This window comes from Natator depressus, chromosome 8, assembly GCF_965152275.1.
Source record: "Natator depressus isolate rNatDep1 chromosome 8, rNatDep2.hap1, whole genome shotgun sequence".
Classification (NCBI taxonomy): Eukaryota; Metazoa; Chordata; order Testudines; family Cheloniidae; genus Natator; species Natator depressus.
Genome location: NC_134241.1, coordinates 96,431,854 through 96,453,562, shown reverse-complemented (window position 1 = coordinate 96,453,562; position 21,709 = coordinate 96,431,854). Strand labels below are relative to the sequence as shown.

General features: G+C 40.7%; 1 protein-coding gene across 6 annotated transcripts in view; it reads left to right on the top strand.

The window, feature by feature from the left end:
* Positions 1 to 21,709, top strand: part of OSBPL9 (oxysterol binding protein like 9) — a 134,082-nt gene that overhangs the window by 100,522 nt on the left and 11,851 nt on the right. For all 6 annotated transcript variants that reach the window (XM_074961748.1, XM_074961746.1, XM_074961747.1 and 3 more), the window contains 5 exons: positions 4,141 to 4,234; positions 4,993 to 5,097; positions 14,077 to 14,236; positions 15,209 to 15,321; positions 15,703 to 15,821. In XM_074961748.1, coding sequence (XP_074817849.1) covers positions 4,141 to 4,234; positions 4,993 to 5,097; positions 14,077 to 14,236; positions 15,209 to 15,321; positions 15,703 to 15,821 — 591 coding nt within the window. The remainder of the gene's footprint in view (positions 1 to 4,140; positions 4,235 to 4,992; positions 5,098 to 14,076; positions 14,237 to 15,208; positions 15,322 to 15,702; positions 15,822 to 21,709) is intronic.

The following is a 21,709-nucleotide window of genomic DNA, read 5'->3' as shown; positions in this document are numbered from 1 at the left end:
TCCCCAACTCCCTAACATTCCCCCCCCCCAAAAAAAACCCAAGACACAAAAACCAACTTGTTCCATACTTCTCCCACCCGCACCCAACAACATTTCCTGAATCTATTTTTTTTTTGTCTGTATTGTTGCAGACATACTTAGTGACAGGTATTTTGAAATAAATTACCAAAATAATTGAAACTGGTGTTGTGTTATTTTGTTGTTTTGACAAATAAAATGTATAGAATTTTGCAGAATTTTAAAATATTGTCTGCAGAATTTTTAATTTTGGGGTGAGAATTTTTAATTTTCTGATGCAGAATTCCACCAGGAGTAATGTGTGTCCTGATATGTGGCTGGCCACATCAACATAGTGGATTGTTTCTAAAACGTCACCGAAATTATGCTGTAGGACAAATTCCACATCTGGTACGAAACCAGTTCAGAAAGTTCCATTGCCTTCACAGTAAATCAAACCCGGGTTGACGTTGAGTGGGGTCTGAGACAAGGTAATTATTCATCACTTTCTCTGCAGACCATGAAGCTCACCACGCGTCCTCTACTGTGAATCCCTCACCCGGTAAATTTATCCACTACAGGCAATGTGAGGGAAGATGACCATATAGTGGATTAAGCAAATATTTAATTAATGGCAGATGTGGCATATCATGCAGTTTCGTCATGAGCTTCACTGTATCTTCCTCTCTGCGAACACGGGGTGGAGCAGTATTTCAGAGAGCCAGTAACTATGGTAGAGGAGTAGATTTAAGTGTGCCTGAAATAAGACACACGGTGGAATTTAATTGTATGTCGATTATCTTTGATGGAGACCAACATAAGATCTCAGACTTCTAAACAACTATGTGAAACAGTAGAAATTCAGAATGAGTAACTCAAATTGAGAAGTTAAAAATCCCTAGTTATAGGCTGAATTTAGTTTTCTGTTTGGAACATTCTGTGGTAAAAATACTTCTGATTCTTTAAAATATGTGTATAATATACAAATATATTACTGATAATACTTCTGCATTTAATCATATGTGCAACTGGTGTGACCTGTTGAAAAGGAACTTTCAGCCTAATGTAATTTCAGAAATCTATTTAACTCTACATAAATGGCTTCCGTAATGGGTATTCCACCAAAGCCTAACACAAACTGTCAGTGCACCTTTTTATCATTCATTTTGAAAGCTTCTATCTTCTGCCTAGTTAGGGAAGTTTTTTAGCAATTTCTACATAAAGCATTGTCTCATGAACACTAAGACTTTTATTGAGAACAACTTTTGCATTATAGTGGTGCAGTAGTACCTTTTTTGCTCAGATTAAGGCTTTCTGTTACAAACCTTGGTTACTGAGCTTTAATATCTTACCTGTTTAAAAACAGATGGGGCTGGCATGTGACCCAAATTGTCAGCCTATATGGAAATTTTGTGTGTTAATATAAAAATTCCAATCCAGTGGGCCGTGTTTGTTGCTGAGCTGTCAAATACTCAGTGCTGTGATACGATTTCTTGGGGGAGAGCAGAATAATTAATGAAAATTTACAGGTGTGCAGTCCTGGAAATAGTTAATTTAGTACTTGGAGTGGGGAGTCTTTGTGACAGTCAAAATATTCACTTGAAAAATTTGCTACTGATAATATTCAGTAGTTTTTTCATAGTTAGGAAATACACTGGAGGTACTGGGTTAAATTTTCTACTTTAGTGCTAGAGCTTCTTAAAGGTTCTATCTAACATGAGGTTTGAATTTAGATTTAGCCTGTTTGAAAGGGGAGAAAAGTGTTTTATTGATGCTACTGATTTCCATATAGAAATTGGAAAGTTAGTTGAATGAGAGGAAGAGGAAAGATGAAAAAGTGTTGAAAACTAGATGTTTGCTTTTTGTTCTCCCACATTACAGCCAAATGCATTGCCAGTGAGCTCCTATGTACACAGAGGGTATGTCTATGCTGTTGGTCTGTTTAATTTAAGTGTAGACATCTGGGCTTGAGTTTGAGCCCAGGCTCTAGGATCCAGCGAGGTGGGAGGGTCCCAGACCTCAGGCTGCAGCCCGAGCTGGAATGTCTACATGCAGTTAAATAGACCGCAGCTCAGGCCCCACAAGCCCGAGTCAGCTGGCACAGGCCAGTTGCGGATGTCTAATTGCAGTGTAAATATACCCAGAAGGTCTTGTTATATTAATTTTTAAAACTGTTCAAGGAATGATAGTTTTGTGTCCCTAATGCAAAGAGGGAACTGAGTAAACAAAAGTAGCAGTGGATTCTTAACTACCACATATAAACTGATCCTGTGTTACATCAGCATTAGCTCTAGAGAAGCAATTTCTCAGAACCTAAAGAAGCTGCAGATTTCTCAACATTAGAAGGAGGAGAGCAGCTTCAATCTGAGCCAGTCAAATAACTCAATATGAATAACTTCCATATCTTCAGTAGTCCATTGCCACCTAACATAACTAACACTCCTCGAACTCTTTTATCACTAATAAGGAAAAGGGAAGAGGGGGAGGCTATTACTACATTTAGCCTGCATCAGAAAATGCAGTGAGCATAGGCAGTGGTTTATTTTTTTAACATCTTTCTTTTTAAATAGGGCATTTGTAAAAACAAAACACAACCACCACAACACACACCACTAAGGGCCATGAAAATGGTCTGAAAACAGCGCAGGGTTAAAGGTAAATCTGGACTTAAATAAGTGAGAGAAAGTAAGCAGTGGAGATTTTTAAAAGAGAGAGAGAGAATTAATAAAGGTGAAAGGATGAAAAACATGTATAAGCAAGAAAAATAGTAACGGATGAAATCTCATGTTGGCTCCTGTCCCTAGTCCTTGTTTAGTTAGACCCCAGTCTGGCATCAGCATTTTCTAGCACATCCATGCAGAGTTTGTGGGTATAAAATCTGCAAGACTTTAAATAGCAAAATATTTGGGGTAGGGACAGGATCTACCTTTACATACCTAGTTAATAACAAAAACAAATATAGCTAGGCTTAGCAGAATCCAATTTTTTTATATATATATATATATATATATATATATATATATTGAGGATATCGAGGTTTAAGTATTCTTTGAAAATTTAATTAGATTAAAAAGTGTTTTCAGTTGCAGGAAATTGTCAGATAAATATTTGACAGTAGACATTGAAATTCAAAAAGGTAAAGCTTTTTAAACTGCTGAAACACAAATGGTCAATATCACATGTCAAAATACACAAAGTAAATATCCTTAGATAAGGAAAACCATACCTATTTTTACTATTCATTAACTGGTCCATTTGTAACCATCCTAATTCAAAAGTCTAAATCACTGGATTTTGACTCTACTAAGTTCTCAAGCAGCATTTTTCTTTTTCTATCTTTTAAATTTCAGTTATTATCGATAGAAATATTTTTTCATTGGTTTGTGTGTACGAGATTGATGTTTACTGATATTTACTGATAAAAAGCCAATCCTTCCAAGCCTAAATATAGCAGTCCAAGACATTTGCATATAAAGAGGCAGGGAGCCGTAGGTATATTATATAACAAAATACAAGAACAGTGAAGTGAGGAACAGTCATACAAGTTGTTTGGCTCAGAGGCCCTTGCATTGTATGTTTCTGAGATGCTTGTTCTGCTAGGACCTGATCCAGTATCTACTGAAGTTGACAGATTCCCATTGACTTTAATGGAAGTTGGGTTGGGGTCAGAGTGCCTGTTTTGAAATGACCACTGTAAATCCATGAAAAATGCTTTTTGTCAAAGGTATGCCCAATAATCTGGTGATGATTTTACAGTTTTATGTAGTTCCTTAGTGTAGTCTGGACAGTATTTTGTTTTCTAAATTATAGTTTACATATCTGATGGTCTTCCTGAAAAATTAGGCACACTTCCTCCTCTGTGCACACAATGGCTGTTAATGGGAGTTGCAGGGAGTTGTAGAAACTAAAGCTGGAAAACTAGATTTCTTTTCAGGTTTACATCAAGTTCAGTTTAGTATATTTTAATTAAGCATTCTTTGTAAAAAGTATTTACACTTGCAAAATAATTCGTGTCTTCAACTGTCAATTTGTATGTCAAGTCTCTCTCAGGACTTCGCTGTCTTGCATTCGGGCATCTTCATACATGGAACACGTTTTACTGTATTTTAAAAAAAAAAGCTTTAATTTATTTCTTTTTCTCAGAGTACTATTAACCCGGTTGATGCAGTATATCAGCCTAGTCCTTTGGAACCTACAGTGATCACTACAATGCCCACCCAGACTGTATTACCTCCAGGTACAGTACACAGACAGATGGTTCGGTAAAAATATTCATGTGGTGTTTACATTCAGCTGGTTTAAGCTACTGGCTTGTTCTTTTTAGCATATTTGCTATGAATGAATGAAAAGTGTATACAATTGCAAAAAAGGATGAAGGATTATTCTTTAATGGGTTCTATCATCAGCATACATCTTCAGGCTTGTGAACTGGGTTATGTAGTCCATGTAACTATGGCACTTTGACTCTTAACCAAAAATATACATTTTTTAGTCTTTTTCACTGATGTGCATTTTTGGCTTTGTTCATTTCGTTTTTTTTTTAAAAAAGGGGGTCTTTAGAGACTATACATCTCAATTTTTAAAAAGTTTGTGGAGAACACTTAGCTATCAATTAGAGAGTTAACTTCCTTCCGTATATTCCTTTCTTCTTTACTCATTTTCCCTATGGCAGTCCCCTTACTATGTCCCCTATTTGGATATGTTATATAGCAGGAACAATACAATATGAAAATATATAAGCCAGTAATTATAAAGTTTTTTTCTGTGGCTGGGGGGAAGTAAGACTTTCTAACCAGCTTCACGGATTAATAAGTACAAAAGATGAACAGCAAAGAAGGAAATAATATATATTTCTCTTTGAAGAATGGCAACAATTGTCTAGATCATGGCTATCAAAGGTATTCTAAAACTTCTAGGGGTTTCCTTCCATACCAAAGGAGGAGTCCGCTGCTTATATGTGTTTGCTTTCTTTTTACATATTGAAATACCTTCTAGAATCTTCTCAGTTGTTGAAATCAGAGCAGCGACCTTCGTCCTTGGCAGTTGGGCCTGTAGTAACATCACTAGGAAACCATCAGATTCCAACACCAAATAGTACAGGTATAGTTCTGTGTGACTATCTTTCATGTTAAACTATTACATTTTTTAAGAATGTAAACTGAATTTTGTAGAATTTATATTTGATGTAGTCCTTAGGTAGAAAGTTACATTGTATAATGTAAGTGTAAAAGAAAAGCCATTTCTAGCTATGTTTCCCCTTATCTTGAACGTTCACCTTAGCTACCATTTTAATGCTGCTGATATTCAATTGGTCATAATTTTTAAAATTACCTGTGCTAGTCCTACCCAAGTAAACTTCAAGGATTATTTAAACTGAATTTATCTTAAGTGTGTCACTTAAGCAAGAGGAGCCCATTCAGCACATGCCCATAGACTATATTTGCTTGTATTGCTCCTAGTACCATACTTTATAATGAACTCTCATTCCATAGCTCCTGCACATGCAGATCTGTCTATCTCTGTAGTGATTTGCCTGGCTGTCACTTACCTTGACTCTACTGAAATCCTCAAACATGCTTTCATCTCCCTTCCTTCCTTCCTTTTCTCTGGCCTCTAAAGTTCTCTTCACCTTACCCCCAAATTTTAACATCTTCATAATCCTACTACCCATACTACCTTTTCAAATATATAAAGGATTATGTTCAAATCACCCTCAGCTTTAAATTGCTCCATGAGATCAACATTCATTTCAGGATGTGTTTAAAATCAGTTTTGCTCCACTCTATTTGAGGGGCCATACCTCTACGTACTCCCTTCCTTTGCTTATCTCTGTCCCTTCCACATTCTTGCTACTGTTGGTATGAGATGTTTGCTGTTTCAGCCGTCCGAGACAGCCCCTCTGTCTTTATGCCTCATGGACTCCTCCATCTCCTCTTATGTCGGAGGGCAGCAAATAGTGCTTGTACCTTTTTAAATAATAGCTAGATATTAACTCTGTAATTGTTTAATCTTGTAAACTATTTTGGGATAAGGTATGTATATAAAAGATACATTTGCAAAATTAAAGTGTTAATGATATGAAAGATACCTAATCAATATTTTTTATGAAATGTACAGGGTTTTTCTTGAGCATTGTAGCTTTCTAGCTGCTAAAATTAAACATCCATAACTATCAAAATGCTGGAGTTGTAACTATTTAAGTTGTCCTTTACAATTTTTAATTCTTTATTAACGGAGCATTAGAATTCATATTTTCTCTATTTTCATAACCATTACAGTACTAATGGCCCAGCACTACAGTATTTGAAAGAACTTTAAGAGTGAGCATTGGTTTATATCTTAAATACATAGTGTTCTTTTTACAAATACAATAATATAATTTTGCCTCAAACATAGCTTTGGACTGTCATTTACCACTGTTGTTGTTTGCCTGGTCTTCATTGATTAGTGAAGTGTGATCTAGTTGTTTTGCACTCAAAATCTAACTTGCCTTTTGGTTAGGACTGCTTCTGTACTGGGCATCTGACCCCTTCATGTACAAAACATATCAACTCTGAATTACTAGCCTGAGACTTAAGACATTCATCTAGCATATTAGACACAAAGGAAAATGTGGTGCATTTGTGGTAGTCAAAAAACAGTTTTCAGACAGGTAGTGTGTTTGTGCTCAGTAAATAGTGCTGCCTTTATTAACAGTTGTGCTTCATTACTTTATTTTAGACCTTTGATGTAACTCAGCAGGCAGGAATCTCTCTAGAATTTTGCAGCACTGTTATTGTGAGCCTCCCAAGAACCTAAAACCATCTATTCTGTGTGTCTGAAGGATTGAAGGCAGGGTCAGAACCACAGTCATCTAGCACTTAAAAATATAGCCCAATTCACATTTATAATATCAACAATGCCAACAGCTGGCCATAAGGGTTTTTAAAAATTGCACTAGTGTTCACTTTTTAGTTCAAAAAAGGAATTATGGTCTTGTAAGAATGCCTAATTAGGCTTTTAAATTTGGGATGGTGGTATGTGGTTAAGTGAATGTCCATGCTATCACTGACTTCATGAGGAAATGGAACTTTTTTATTTTTAGAGGTTTAAAAGCTGACTAATATCCAGTCCTTCCCCCCACCCCTTTCCCTCTCTTGTCCCTCTTGTACTTCTCCCTTTTGTCTCCAGTATGACCCCCAAAAATGGGACTAACATAGGAATTGCCTTGTTGGATCAGACATGAGGCCTATCTAGTCCAGTCTAGTCTAGACTCTTAACAGTGGCCAGCACCATTTGCTTCAGAGGAAGGTATTAGAACCCAGCAGTAGGCAGATCTGTCCTCCACGTTAGGTCTCAGCCTGATCCCCAGTAGAGATTGGCTTAAACCCTGAAGTATGAGGTTTGATATCCCCCCTTCGCAAACTTTTTGTTGTGAATTATTCTTTATCCATACAAATACACAATTTCTATTTTAATCTTAAATTTTTGGCCTCAGATACTTAATGTGGCGGTGAGTTCCACAGTTTTGTGTTTTATATAAAAAGTATTGGTTTTGAGTTTTCCACCTTTTAAATTTAATTAAATGCCTCTCGTTATGAGACAGAGGGAACAAAGTTATATATCTACCTTCTATAAACTCTTATGTCCCCTCTTATTCATCTCTTTTTATAACGTAAACAGTCCCAATCTTTTCAATCTTTCTTCATATGAGAGTTTTTCCAGGCCCTTGATCATTCTCGTTGCCGTTCTCTGAAATCCCTTTACTTTGCAATATCCTTTTTGAGATGAAATAGTATTTCAGATGAGGCTGTACAGTTGAGTATATTAGAATATTCTCTGTACTGTTCATGATCTCATTCCTTATGCAAGCTTCAGTGTATTATTTGCTTTTTTGACCATAACTGCGCATTGAGTAATGGTCTTTACCGAGCTATCTACACTGACTCTTGGGTCCTTTTCTTGAGATGATACATTTACCTGATTAATTTAGAACCTTCTAAGGTGTACAAGTATTTTAAATTTTTCCCTCCAGTGTGTGTTGCTTTCATTTGTTGACACTGAATTTTATTTGTCATTATGTTGCCCATTCACCCTGGGTCTTGAAGTTCCTCACAGTCTTCATTGGTCCTGACTACTCAAAGTAACTGTCATCTGCAAATGTTGCTTTCTCACTACTCACCTCTCTCCCCAGATCATTAATAAATACATTAAACAGCCCTGGACTGCCGAATGGCTAGCAGCAATTCTGCAGAAAAGGACCTACGGGTTACAGTGGACGAGAAGCTGGATATGAGTCAACGGTGTGCCCTTGTTGCCAAGAAGGCTAATGGCATTTTGGGCTGTATAAGTAGGGGCATTGCCAGCAGATCAGTGAACATTCCCCTCTGTTCGGCATTGGTGAGGCCTCATCTGGAGTACTGTGTCCAGTTTTGGGCCCCACACTAGAAGAAGGATGTGGAAAAATTGGAAAACGTCCAGCAGAGGGCAACAAAAATGATTAGGGCGCTGGAACACATGACTTATGAGGAGAGGCTGAGGGAACTGGGATTGTTTAGTTTGCAGAAGAGAAGAATGAGGGAGGATTTGATAGCTGCTTTCAACTGCCTGAAAGGGGGTTCCAAATAGGATGGATCTAGATTGTTCCCAGTGGTAGCAGATGACAGAACAAGGAGTTAATGGTCTCAAGTTACAGTGGACAAGGTTTAGGTTGGATATTAGGAAGAACTTTTTCACTAGGAGGGCGGTGAAGCACTGAATTGGTTACCTAGGGAGGTGGTGGAATCTCCTTCCTTAGAGGTTTTTAAGGTCAGGCTTGACAAAGCCCTGGCTGGGATGATTTAGTTGGTGTTGGTCCTGCTTTGAGCAGGGGGTTGGACTAGATGACCTCCTGAGGTCCCTTCCAACTTTGATATTCTATGATTCTAAGAACAGAACCTTGAGGCAACTGATTCAACGTTTTGCCATGGTCAAAATTGACTATTTAATCCTACTTCTTTTTATTCTATCTTCTAGCCAGTTTTTGATCCAGGAGAGTATGCTGCCTTTTACCCCATGAATACTTACCTTTCTGTTGTGAGATAAAGGTCAAAGGTTTTTGAGAACTCTAAATAAATTATATGATTTAGTTCTCTTTTATGCATTACTTTGCTGAGATGTTCCAGTAAATTAGTGAGACACTGTTTTCATGCTGGTTAGACTCAGTTATGATCTTCCAGGTGTACAATTGTTCTGTTTTTAATAATCTCTTCAATCAATATGCCAGGTGCAAATGTAAGGCTAGCTGGTCTGTATTTCCCTGGATCTCACCTCAGAGCCTTTTTTAAATATTAGGTGTACATCTTTTGCTAACCTCCAGTGTTCTGAAACAGTGGCATATATTTGATAGCTCAGCCACTTCATAATTAAGGGAAGGAACTGGATCTGACCTCTTAGAGAAACCAGTACCATCTTGATCAAATGGTCCATATTGAGTCCCTGACATCCAGTTGGAGCACTCTAGAAAGCATTGATAGATCAGGAGGTCATCATGCCCCCTTACAGAATTGAATAGTTAGGCCATAGGATATATAAGGTACCTAGGCCAACCATCCCTCGCTTCATTACTATTCTGATTGGTAAAAGATGTACTAAGATAGGTGTTAGCACAGTTGCTTTGCTAGATTCTGCAGGAAATGGGTGTGGCAGCAATAGCCACACATTTTGATTTCTGAGGGCATATCTACACTACAAACTTTTGCTGACACAAATTACATTGTTCTATGGCTGCCGCAGTTAGTATATCACTTGTGAAGGTGCATACTTGGCCCCTTGCATCAGCACTGCACGTGCTTGCCAGGAATGCTTGTTTTTATGCACAAGGTGGTGCACCGTAGGTAGGTAGCCCATTGTGCAACTCATCACTATCCAGTGCACTGTCTTTTTGGTAAGTTTTGAGTCACATGAGTGACCTGGACTGTGGGGTTAAGTTCCCATCATGCTGTTTTCTCTACCCCATAATATTATGGCTATCCCATAATTTGCACACCTATTTTAAAAATCCCACGAACCCGCATGGTACTTCTCGCTGTCTGCCATCTCTCAAAGAAACATGGAGCCTGTGCAGCTCTACACTATTGTTATGAACATTGCAAGCACAGGATGCATGATCCTCTGGTATTTGCAGAGCTGCAATAATTGTCATGTGGCGCAGGGCAATTTCCTGGAGTTCAGATTGCTGTGGGACTTAGCGAGAACGAATTCAAGATGGTGGTGGTGTTCATGGAGCAACTGCAGATGGTGGAGTTCCGCTTCTGGGTCCAAGAAATGAGCATTGACTGGTGGAGTCGCACTGTGATTCACACTTGGGATGACCAGCAGTGGGTGCAGAACTTTCGAATGCAAGAGGCCACATTTCTGGATCTGTGTACCAAGCTCACTCCAACGCAGGGACACCAGAATGAGAGCTACAGTGATAGTGGAGAAGCAAGTAGCAATTGCACTGTGGAAACTTGCAACGCTGGGTTGCTACCAGTCAGTGGTAAACCATTTTGGAGTTGAAAAATCCACTGGGAGGCTATTGTTGTTCAAGTTTGCAGGGCTATTAATAGTCTCCTGCTACACAGGACTGTGACTCTTGGCAACGTGCAGAACATAATGGATGTATTTGTAGCAATGGGTTTCCCGAACTGCAGTGGAGTGATAGATGGCACGCATATCTCTATTTTGGCTCCAGACCACCTTGCCACAGAGAACGTCAACAGAAAAGGCTCTTTTTCTGTGGTTATCCAAGTGCTGGTGGATCTCTGGGGACACTTCACTGATGTCAGTGTTGGCTGATCAGGGAAGGTACATGATGCTTGCGTCTTTTAGAACACAGGACTGTTCAGAAAACTGTGAGCAGGTGCAGAATGACAGTTGAATGTGTTTTTGGAAGTTTGAAGGTGCACTGGTGGTGTTTACTCCCAAGATTGGATTTGATAGCTGCTTTCAACTGCCTGAAAGGGGGTTCCAAACAACAGAATGTTGTTGGGAACTAATAAAGATATTTTCCAAACAACAGAATGTTATTGAATAACAAAAACACCTCAAAAAATTCTGTGCAAGTTAAAAGCAAGTACATTAAAAGATTTATGAATTTTTGGAACAGAGCTTAAAGAAGGGGAAGGAACGTTCATGTTCGTTTTAGCTACACATACATTGACCATGGCACTCGCAGATCAGTGCATATGAAGCTGGTTGTCCTTGTCCCCAGTACAGAGTGGTAGGGGTAGGGACGTGGCCCCTGATGCCACATGGAATGTTAAGGAGGGGTGTAGGGATGTGCTATCCTGGAGTTCTCCATGGATTACAAAGGGAGGTGAGCCCATAATTGTTGAACGAGTTGGTCCACAAGAATCTGCAGCATCTGTGTTTGCTGCTGGAGAAGCCCCATTATGTCCTGGTGCATCTCCCTCTCCTCCTCCGCCTTTCTCCTGTCCGCTCTTTCCTTCTCCATACAGTCTGCACTATTCATCCTCTAGGCCAGGGGTTCTCAAACTGGGGGTCATGACCCCTCAGGGGTTGCAAGCTATCAGCTCTGTGGGGTTGACAGCCCCAAGTCCCCATTAAATTAAATTCCCTCCCCCCCCCCATTTTTAATGTATAAGGGGGTCAGACTCAGAGGCTTGGTATGTGAAAGGGGTCACCAATACAGAAAGTTGGAAAACCATTGCTCTAGGCCCTCTGTTTGCAGTCTTTATGCAGTACTGGCTTGTAGGGTCTCATGGAATGTCATCCCAAATGCTCCTCTTCATCTGACTCAGGCATTCCACAGGTCAGCTGGGGCATACACAAAGCCACAGCGGCAGAAGCTACAGATAAAACACACAGAGATATCATCAGTATAGTTACAATGGAAAGTGAAAGTTAAGATTCAGAACCCCTTTCCCTTGTTCCCCTAAACTCTGAAGCAAGATATGCTTATTGACACTCTGCTTCAGAGTGCTTGTGCACGGTGCCATTCATAGTACCAGCCATGATGAGTATGACCCACCAGGGGTGAGATGAGGAGGGAATTGCTCAGTTGCATGAAACTACGAGTATTGGGCAATAGTACTGAATATTGGCACCATTTTCCACAAGTAGTGGTGATCTTAGCCGATATCTCACGCCAAAGGGTAACAAAGATACAGAGAGCACAGCTGCTGCTGCTGTCCCAAAGCCCGTTTATTGGGATGGTTTCTGCCCAAGTTACTTTACCATACCAGTTGGTGAGGTAAAGTGCTCTACAGCAGAAGATGAAATAAATCTGCCAACCCTAGAAACCTTCGGGAGAGGACTGCAGAGTACCTCTGTGGAAGTTTCATTGAGAGCTCTCAGGAGGATTCAGGGACATCCCCATGTACATAAACTGCTGCCCCGGCTCTCCTGCCTCACTTGACAAAGGAATGAAAAGCAGATAACTTTACCTCTCTTTGTTGTACCAGTATCTTTTCTAGTATGAGTAAATTAATGAAAAGTCTATATCTTTGTCCTTTTCTCACTGTAATGCAAAATAAATTTACACACTTATCTGCGGTTCCTTCCCCTGCATCAGGCTGGGATTAAGTGGACTGTGGTGGAGACTCAAACAGGTCCCGGCTTGCAGCATATCTGGACCCCTTTATCACATGTCCCCATCCTCTTCCTCCTCCACCACCTCCTCACTGTTCATGGCAGGAGCCTGAGGAGGTGTGTGAGGTGGGAGTGGGATCTCCACTAAGTTTGGCATACACCTCTTTGTAGTGGGAGTTCTGCAGCTCAGCACTGGATCAATTGTTGGCCTCCCTGGCCTTCTGATATGCCTGTCACAGTTCTTTTACTTTCATGCATTGCTGCTGCTGATCCCCTTCTGCATCCCCTGTGCAATCGCCTCATAGATGTCCATGTTTCTACAACTGGTCCATAGCTGTGCTTGCACAGTCTCTTCTCCCCACAGGCCCATTCTACTCCAAGCCAGAGCATGTCTGGCGCTTGTAGCCAGCATGTTCAGCTGGGTAGTTGCAGGTGACAGTGGAGAGCTGCCTAGGTGGCTTGCCCAGGTGGACAATCAGGAAAAAGCATTTCAAAAATTTGCAAGGTTTTAAAGGGGATTGGGGGCTCCTGTTCTCCATGACCTCTGGGGAGTGGAGTTCACAATTGTGACCAGAGCTGTCAGTGTCTGGCATTGTGGGACAGCTTCTCGAGGACTGTTAGGGTTGACAGAGGTAATGCTGTGTAAACATTCATGCTCAGGGGTGGTGTTCCTGTGTTGATTTAATGGAGAGCTTATATCTGGGGAAACTAATTTAAAAGTGTCAGCACATGCACAACTAGGTCAACACAAGGAGATTTACATTGACCTAATTTTGTAATGTAGACCAGGCCCAAGATTCTAGGATTGTAACAATAGAAGTGACTAGACACTTCCTTTGCGGTTGGTGAAGGTAATTATTTCCATCCTAACTCTATATCTTCAACTGCCTGTGACAGTGATTTTTTTTTTAATTCCTTTGAATTTTGTAATAAAATTGCAGGTCTGATCATTCTTGGTGACCTAGAAATGTTTTAAGAACAGAAGGCTAGGTAGCCCCTACATATGTGGCTATTTTTACATTGGCTATTCTTTGTCTCAGCTAGCCCCTCTTTTCATATCTTTTATTAGGAATGTCAGTGCCTAAAGTTGGGCTCCCAAATCCATATTTAGGTTCCTAAATAAATGTGACTTGATTTTTTAAAAGGTGTTGAGCACCTGCAATTCCCATAAACTTCATTGAGATTTCTTTAGGAGCTGCAGTTGTCACCACCTCTGACAACTAGGCCTCGTTTATTTAGGAGGCTAGCCATAGACTCAGGAGGCTAACTTCAGGCGCACAGTTTTGGGAAATTTTGGCCTTGTACTCTACCTCACTAGTCATTCCTGATAACGTATTTTGTATTATCTGTTGTGTGAAATTGTAAGTGTACCTTACTGCTTTTGTTTTTTTAATTTTATAGCTTCTCCTAGTTTCTAAACTCTGCTAATGTCTTAATCAACTTAATCAATCCAGTTAGTAGATTAGAAATGGCTGGTTTAAAAAGCCATAAAGCTTTTTCAAAGCTCAGATTTCTTCAATTTCATAGGAAGTGGGCAGTCGGCACCCAGCAGCAGTTTAACCTCTCCAAGCCACGTCAATCTGTCTCCAAATACAGTTCCAGATTTTTCTTACTCCAGCAGTGAAGATGAGTTCTATGATGCTGATGAATTCTATCAGAGCAGTTCTTCCCCAAAGCGATGCATTGAGTAAGTAGTGAAAGAACACAGTGCCTTATTGAACAATTTCTAGAAGTGTGAGAAGTTATCTGTGTGGGTGTTTGGGAGTAATCCTGAAAACCTGGATGTGTTTCCTAATAATGGGTTCATGGTGCATTGTAGGTTTGGCAAGCTGGTCAATGGACTAGTCATTTGATTGACTATTATTTGATCACTGCCAAATGTTCCAGCAAGAATGCCCTGACGTAGCTAGTGGCTTGCCTTCTTGATTGCATCATGGTGCTATTCTTTCATTTTTTAGAAGTTAATTTGATTGTTAATTTAATTTTTGCATTTTTCTGAGTTAAAAAAACTTAACTGAGTTATTTTAATTAGGTATAAAGATTTAAGACTAAATCTATTGGAGACCATAAGGTCTTACTCTTTTTTGTTCTCATAAATTAATGCTTTAAAATATTTGACCATTTTTGACATTATTTGACCAATATTTGAGTTGTCAGTTGACAGGTTATTTTTGGACTGCTTAAATGCTCAACCTGAGGTGTATTGCAGCAATTGTAGACAGCCAATGTCCCTCTTTTCCATACACCTCAATATTTTTTAAATTTTTGAATAATTTCTGTTTCAATTTACTCTTGCCATTTGGGGAATTTTGAGAGTAAACTAACTTTTTAAAATTATTGCTATTCACCTTTGAGGAATAATAAATGTATTTGAAACTATCGCTTTTGTGTGTGCATTTAGAGTTTTTGTATGGGTTGCATTCTGAGTCCCACTTTGGAGATTTTACCCAATCGTTAGGCCACATACCACTAGAAGTATTATATTATGTGAAGCTGCATATACCATCTTCGCTTCTGAATATTGCAGTGTCTTGTAATTTCTCCATAAATGCACTTCTCGAGTAATCAGCCCCAATGTAAATGTTTAATTTAGTTAAATCCTAATATTTTGCGTTGAAATAAATGTTCTGAATCGTGAGAACTTGATACTTTTCTGTAGCTCCTCAGGATCTGCAGGAGTCCTGACTCGCAGCAGCACAGGAAGTAGTTTGAAACGCCCAGACACCACAGAATCCCTGAATTCTTCCATGTCTAATGGAACAAATGATGCTGGTAAGAGAGTTGCATTAGCTCTTTTACTAGAAAGTTCTTCCGTACGAATCCAGGTATATTTAATGTAGTGCTTAATAAAAAGTTTCTAATAGCTTGTTTGTAGAGGGTTCAGTCTCTCTTGTAATCTTAAGAGTAGTTGAGTGTTTCAGTACTTGTGAAAGTTTACCTTTTTATTTATATGGTTAAATCCTAAAATATTTTTTGTGATCTCTGTATTTTTCAACAAGGCTTTATTCAATGAAACAATAAAGAAAATTCATCTGTATGTTAAATAAAATATGTGCTCTGTTAGGACTTATTGATGTAAGTTCGATTTTGAATGTTGTATTTGGGGGGTGGGTATTTTAAGAAACATAATGACAGAGTGGACTTCTTTTTTAGATCTCTTTGATCCTCATGATGATAGAGATGATGATGGTGAAGGAGAGTCAGTGGAAGAACATAAGAGTGTTATTATGCATCTTCTATCACAGGTTAGACTAGGAATGGATCTAACAAAGGTAAGACTCAAAGGCCAAACTTCGTGAAAAATCTGAATGCTGTGTAAATGAAATATTGCTACAATATTGTATTAGGTGAGGATTTTAATAAATGAGGGTGTTTATTAGGATATTACACTTCTGATACTATTGCAAGTGTATATTTGTTGTTCTGATAAGTTTTAACTGTTTCAGCCTCCCTGTAGATTACTCTTTGTGCTATTCCTTTTCTGGATCTGTCTCAGTGTAGAGGTGGGAAAGTGGATAAGTTTAATGCTGACGACACTGATTGAATTGCTAAATCCCATGAGCTGGGGAAGCAATTTACCAGCAAAAGTGATAATTTGCTCATTTCTATCCCCTGGGTCATTTGTGATCCCCTAGACTACCCATGGAGTTGGGATAAGAGAAGGAAGATCTGTAGAAGCAGTACTTTTCCTCCTGCCTCCTCTTGTCTTCATACCCCAAAGCAGAGATGTACAAGAACATGGTGTCCTTGTCAAATTAACAAGTGTTTGATCAGTTTCACCATTGCTGTTCAGTTTTGGGCAGTTGTGAAACTGACAAGAATTATATCCATTTCAGTCTGCTGCTGCCAGAACTTTTGCAGTCTGTGGCATCATGACAGCCTGCCAGGGGGACTACTGAGGACCTGGGTAGCTCTGAGTCCTCAGTAGCTCACAAGCCCTGGGAGAGCTGCCTTCCAGGGTCCCTGGCAATGTGCCAGGAAGCCAAGATCCTCAGCAGCTTGCTTTCCTGGCTGAAGGGGAGTCTGGGAAAACTGGCCGCAAAGTTGTGAGGCTCCTATCTTAGTTAGCAGCTGAGGAGCCAGTGGACAAGCTGGCAGGAAACCAGGCAGTTTTCTGATAGAACCTGCCTTAGGTCTGTTGGAAATGCCTTAGAATCTGTTTCTGTGAAAGGATTTGATTTCAGTGAATCAGCAAATTCTGACAAGTGTTTCAATTGAATTTTTCCAACCAGCTCTGCGTAACACCAAATGTTGACTAGATGCTTAAATAATCCATGATTTCCTGTCTCACAAATCACAGCATGGGAGTGGAGTAGAGAAGCAGTTTATCCTCAGATGCTTTTGTTAATATAGCCGTAGTTTCATGGCACAGATTTCAAGTGTGTGTTTGGATCATATATTTAAACTTTTGTAGATGACGTATGATAAATTTATGCAGTTACCCTTTAAATGTGAACTGTCTGCATGTATGTAAGAGTGTTAAACTACAATCTCCATTTACTAGTGATATATAGAAGTCTGTTTTGCTTTTATTTCTTTTTGTACATCACTTTAGTTACCTTTATTGCTCAGTAAGTCATTAATGTTGATTCATCTTTAATTCTCTTCTCGAGTTCCCTGAACCTGATGGGTTTTTAGCAATATGTCAATACATGGCGATATTTGAAATCCTTTTTCAGATAGAGAAGAAGGAAAGAGGGTGCTATCGGTAACTAGATGGATTGAAGTGCTTTGCCTTGTCAGCAGAAGCTTTACACTGAACTGCTGTCAGAGATTACAGCTCTGGAAACTGTGCCGAGCTGCTACTCTTGTTAGCAAAGAATATTGGTTTCTTCTGAGGTTACGTCTGTTACAAGTCACTAGGCCGGCTACTTGTGGAATTCTTTCTTTTTTATTCCAAAGACTTGTTGCTACTTCTAAATTCTCTTGCTGGAAGAAAAACTTTGTTATGGCTACAGGTCTAGCTGCACCACTGTCCCCCTTTCTAGTCTGTGAGCTAGTCTACACTATAACCCACTGTGCCGCTGTAGTGTGTTTGATGAAGACGAGTTATGCCAATGGGAGAGTGCTCTCCCATCAACAAGAGGCGGAAGCTATGTCGGTGGGAGCGTCTCCCGATGACGTAGCACAGTGTGAACACTGCTTTAAGTCGATGTAACTTGCATCACTGCAAGGGAGTGGGGAGGAGGGCTTTTTCACATGCTTGAGCAACTTAAGTTACATCAACTTAAGTGGTAGTGTAGACAAGCCCTGTGAGTGCACCCTCATGTCAGGCCACATACCCTTACCGCTCCTGGGAGGGAATTTCACAGTTCTGCAGTCCAGCATCTCCCACTATTCTGATATGTGTGGGCTAGTCCCCTCTTGTCTGCAGCATCCAGAGGCAGTTCAAAGCTACAGCACAACCTGTGCTAGCCATGTCCCCTTCTCCTGCTTGCTACCAGCCTCTGTGGCAGCAGTCAAATGCTGGTTCACTTTGCTCCCATGCTTTTCTTCTAGATTGGTTATTTTTAGCTGTTTTTTTGGGCAGCTAACGTGTTTTTATTTGTTTTTCAAGCCCTCTCGCTGCCTCCTGGTCTGGGATCTGAGCAACATGGCGGTCACAGCTACCTGGAGCCTCCACTGAAGTGTCTTTGTGCTGAGTTCCTCTACCCCCTTTCAGACATGGCAGAACAGACGCACAAGTACCAGGCAAAACCCCAGAAGTGCTCTGTAGATGAGGAAGCTTTCTAAGGCTCAGCAGAAGGTAAAAAGTGTCTACCCTGCACCCTGCCAACCCTATCTCTGCTAGGGCAAGGGGCTCTAAATTTGTACAGGCATGTTGGGTTCCCTGTCCACCCAACGAGCCTCAGCTTCACCATGGAAAAAACCAACCAGGAGGTACAGAGCAGAACAGGGAGAGGTTCCGAAGATGAGGACCTCATCCAGGTGACCCAGGGGTAAGTCCTGGGGCAACAAAGGACAGTAAAGATAAGACAACATCTATTGGGGTTTTTCCATATGCCTTCCAGACCTTCAGGTTCTCACAAAAGACCCTACACTGGAGAGATGGGGTGCACTTCTGTGACCCAGAATGACATACAGTATTTGGAGCAACAGGGAAAAGAACTGCAGCATCAAGCTCTTGGATCTTGCAGCTGCTAGACTAGCTCTACTAAGATTCCAAAGCTTCCTAAAGGGTGACCACGTCTTGGTCCAACCAGCCAACACGACCAGGTTGCATATATAAACAACCAAGGGGGAAAAAAAAGCATAGCTCTACATCCGAAATGATGAAGAAAATGGAATGGGCAAACAAGACTCTCCCTTCCCTAAAGTCAGTACCCACAAATGGTAGACTGGCTCAGCAGGTGTAATTAGTAATGCTGAACCAGGAAGTCTTCACTCTGATCTTGCAGATGTTCGGTCTCCCCCCAGTTGACCTCTTTGCCCATTGCAAGAATGCAGAATGGCAAAAATTCTTCACCCAGGAAGTGGACCCCAAGTCCATGTGGACAAACACTATGTTGCATAGCTGGCTGGAAAACCTGCTATATGCATCTCTTCCCTTTCCTCTCCTAGGGAAGGTGAGCCAAACGATAAGATGAGAAGAAGCAAGGGTGACCATGTTAACTCTGTACTGCCCAAGAAGGCCCTGGTTCTGTCATACGATAGAATTGAAGCTGGAACCATTGTTGTAGTTTCCAATGAGACAAGACATCTTTTTTCCAAGGCCCATTCCTCCATCGATACTCAGATAATTTTCAACTGACAGTGTTGCTCTTGAAAAGCAATCATTAGGCTGAGTGCAACTATCTTCCAAAATGAGCAGGATTCTGCTCTCATCCAGGAGAGTTTTCACACTAAAAATCTACTCCTCTGGGGAGACCAAATTCAGTTTGTGGTGCCAAGAATGCAGTGCAGATCCAAGGATACTGGTATTAAGGCCACTCTGGACTTCCTTCAGGAAGGTGCTGATAAGGGCCTTCAGCCCATTATCATAGCTCCAGGTATCAGCTCTAAGTAATGTCCTATTCACAGGATCCTCTGGCTCCTTGGAAGAACCATCAGGTATCCAGATCTTTCCTAAATGGGACCTGTTGCTGGTGTTGAAAGCTCTAACCACCTGAGCCTCTGAGTTCCTTTGTTCTGCCCATGACCATACACTCAACTGAGAAACAGTGGTACACCCTAGATGTTAGAAGAGCATTGAAGACTTACCTCAAGCATGCAGAATCCACGAGGAGATTGGGCTCCCTGTTCTTTCTTTCATCCCAAGGTGCTTATAGTATACAGCCTGTCCCTTACCAGATGGATCAGACTACGCATCTTGGAGGCATACAAGCCATTCAGCGCACTGTTCCAGAAGGAATTGAGGTGCATTCTTCAACTTACATGGCCACCTCCTGGGCCAAAAGAGCACACCCTTCCACTGCAGAAATCTGTGAGAAGTCACATGGTCACCAGCTACCACCTCTGTCAGAGGCTGGAAAGTGAATTTTGTGTCTATAGACAGGAATGGGCTGCAGGTTGTGGTCCAGACATAACTTTGACATTTGAACAATTCAAAAAGGGGAGGAGGTGTCTTCCTATTTCTTGTGTTCACTTTTACATCCCTCGCTGCTATTCTGCTCACTGTTTGATACTTCCCATACATATCAGACTTGTGGGAGATGCTGGGCTGCAGAATTGAAAATTATATACCCAATAATTTCCTTTCTGCTTGCAGCGTCTTCCACAGTTCTGCCAACCCTGGTTGCCTTCAAAGCCATAGGTCAGAATTTTATTTGGATAGTTACCGCATAGGCAGTGGCCTACGATACCTAATTAATTGGCACGGAAGTTATTGTTACTAATCACTTTGTAAGAGTTTTTTCACTGCTTTGAAATTAATCATCTGGCAGCAAGACAGCATGCCTAGTACAGTCTGTGCTGTAGCTTTGAACTGTCTCTGGAAAATGCAGACAGAAGGGAAATGGCTCATACGTATCAGAATTATGGGAGGCGCTGCTAGTAGAAAGGAAATTATTGGGTTTGAAATTTTCTATTCTCCTACTGCTAGACTAAGATCTGAGCTACTCCACCTTGTATCTCAGGCACGCTTACCTAGCAGGTCTGACTTAGTTCTGGCACCTCTAGTTCTTCTTTGAGTGCTGGTTCTTATGGGTATTCACTGTGAGTGCACATGCATTCCATGTGCCCGGGGTCAGAAATTCTTCAACAGCAGTGTTCGTTGGTCCGTGCCTGCCCCTCCTCATCCTGCAAACAGAGTGCATAAGGGGTGATGCCAACTGAGAGCTTCCTCTACTCCTTTTCTACTATTTTGTTTTGGGATGGAACCCTCCTCTATAACTTCTAGCTTTGTAAATCCATTTTTCATAGATAATGTTAATAGTTGTAGTTTAATTAGTGAGTATTGGGTTTCCTGCTCTTCTGCCCTCCCTCCCCCCATGTTATTTCCCCAACATTCAGAGCACTTTGTAACTATTTACAGTTGAACTCTGGAATAGGCTTCCAAAGGAGGTTGTAGATTTCTCATCATTGGAGGTTTTTAAGAATAGGTTCAGTACCTGTCAGGAATGGTCTAGATTTACTTGAGCCTGCCTCAGTACAGGGGTCTGATCTTGATGATTTCTCGAGGTCCCTTCCAGCCCTATATTTCTCTGATTCTATAACTATCATGTAGCTGGTTGAGAGGATATCCAAGACGAATTTGTCCGAAGTTAGATGTTGAGACATTGGAAGGAAATGGGTCAGGCAGCCACCAAACGGGGTGAGGGAAGCTGGCTGTACTGCGGCTGCTTGACAGCTCTCAAGTGTCCTGTCAAAATCCTACCTTTGGTAGATGGCTGGGTCTGAAGAAGGGGTGGGGTAGTGTATCTGCCATTCTATACCCTCTGGTGCTTTCTCGGTGTTTCACAGCTGCAGGGCTGGCCAATATCTATATTGCAGTGCCTTCGAGTACTTTCTGCAATGCGCTGGGGAGTAGATTCCCAAGGAAGAGAGAGTGACACGGGAGTCTGAGTGACTAAAATAACTCATTGATCTTTTCAGTGAAAAGGTTGTTACCCTCAAAGAGGAGATTCTCTAACATTACCTGAATTTCTTTGGTAAACCCTGCTGACTGCAGCTTTGTAGCCTGTCTCATGACCACCGAGGTCACCATGGAACGAGATGCTGT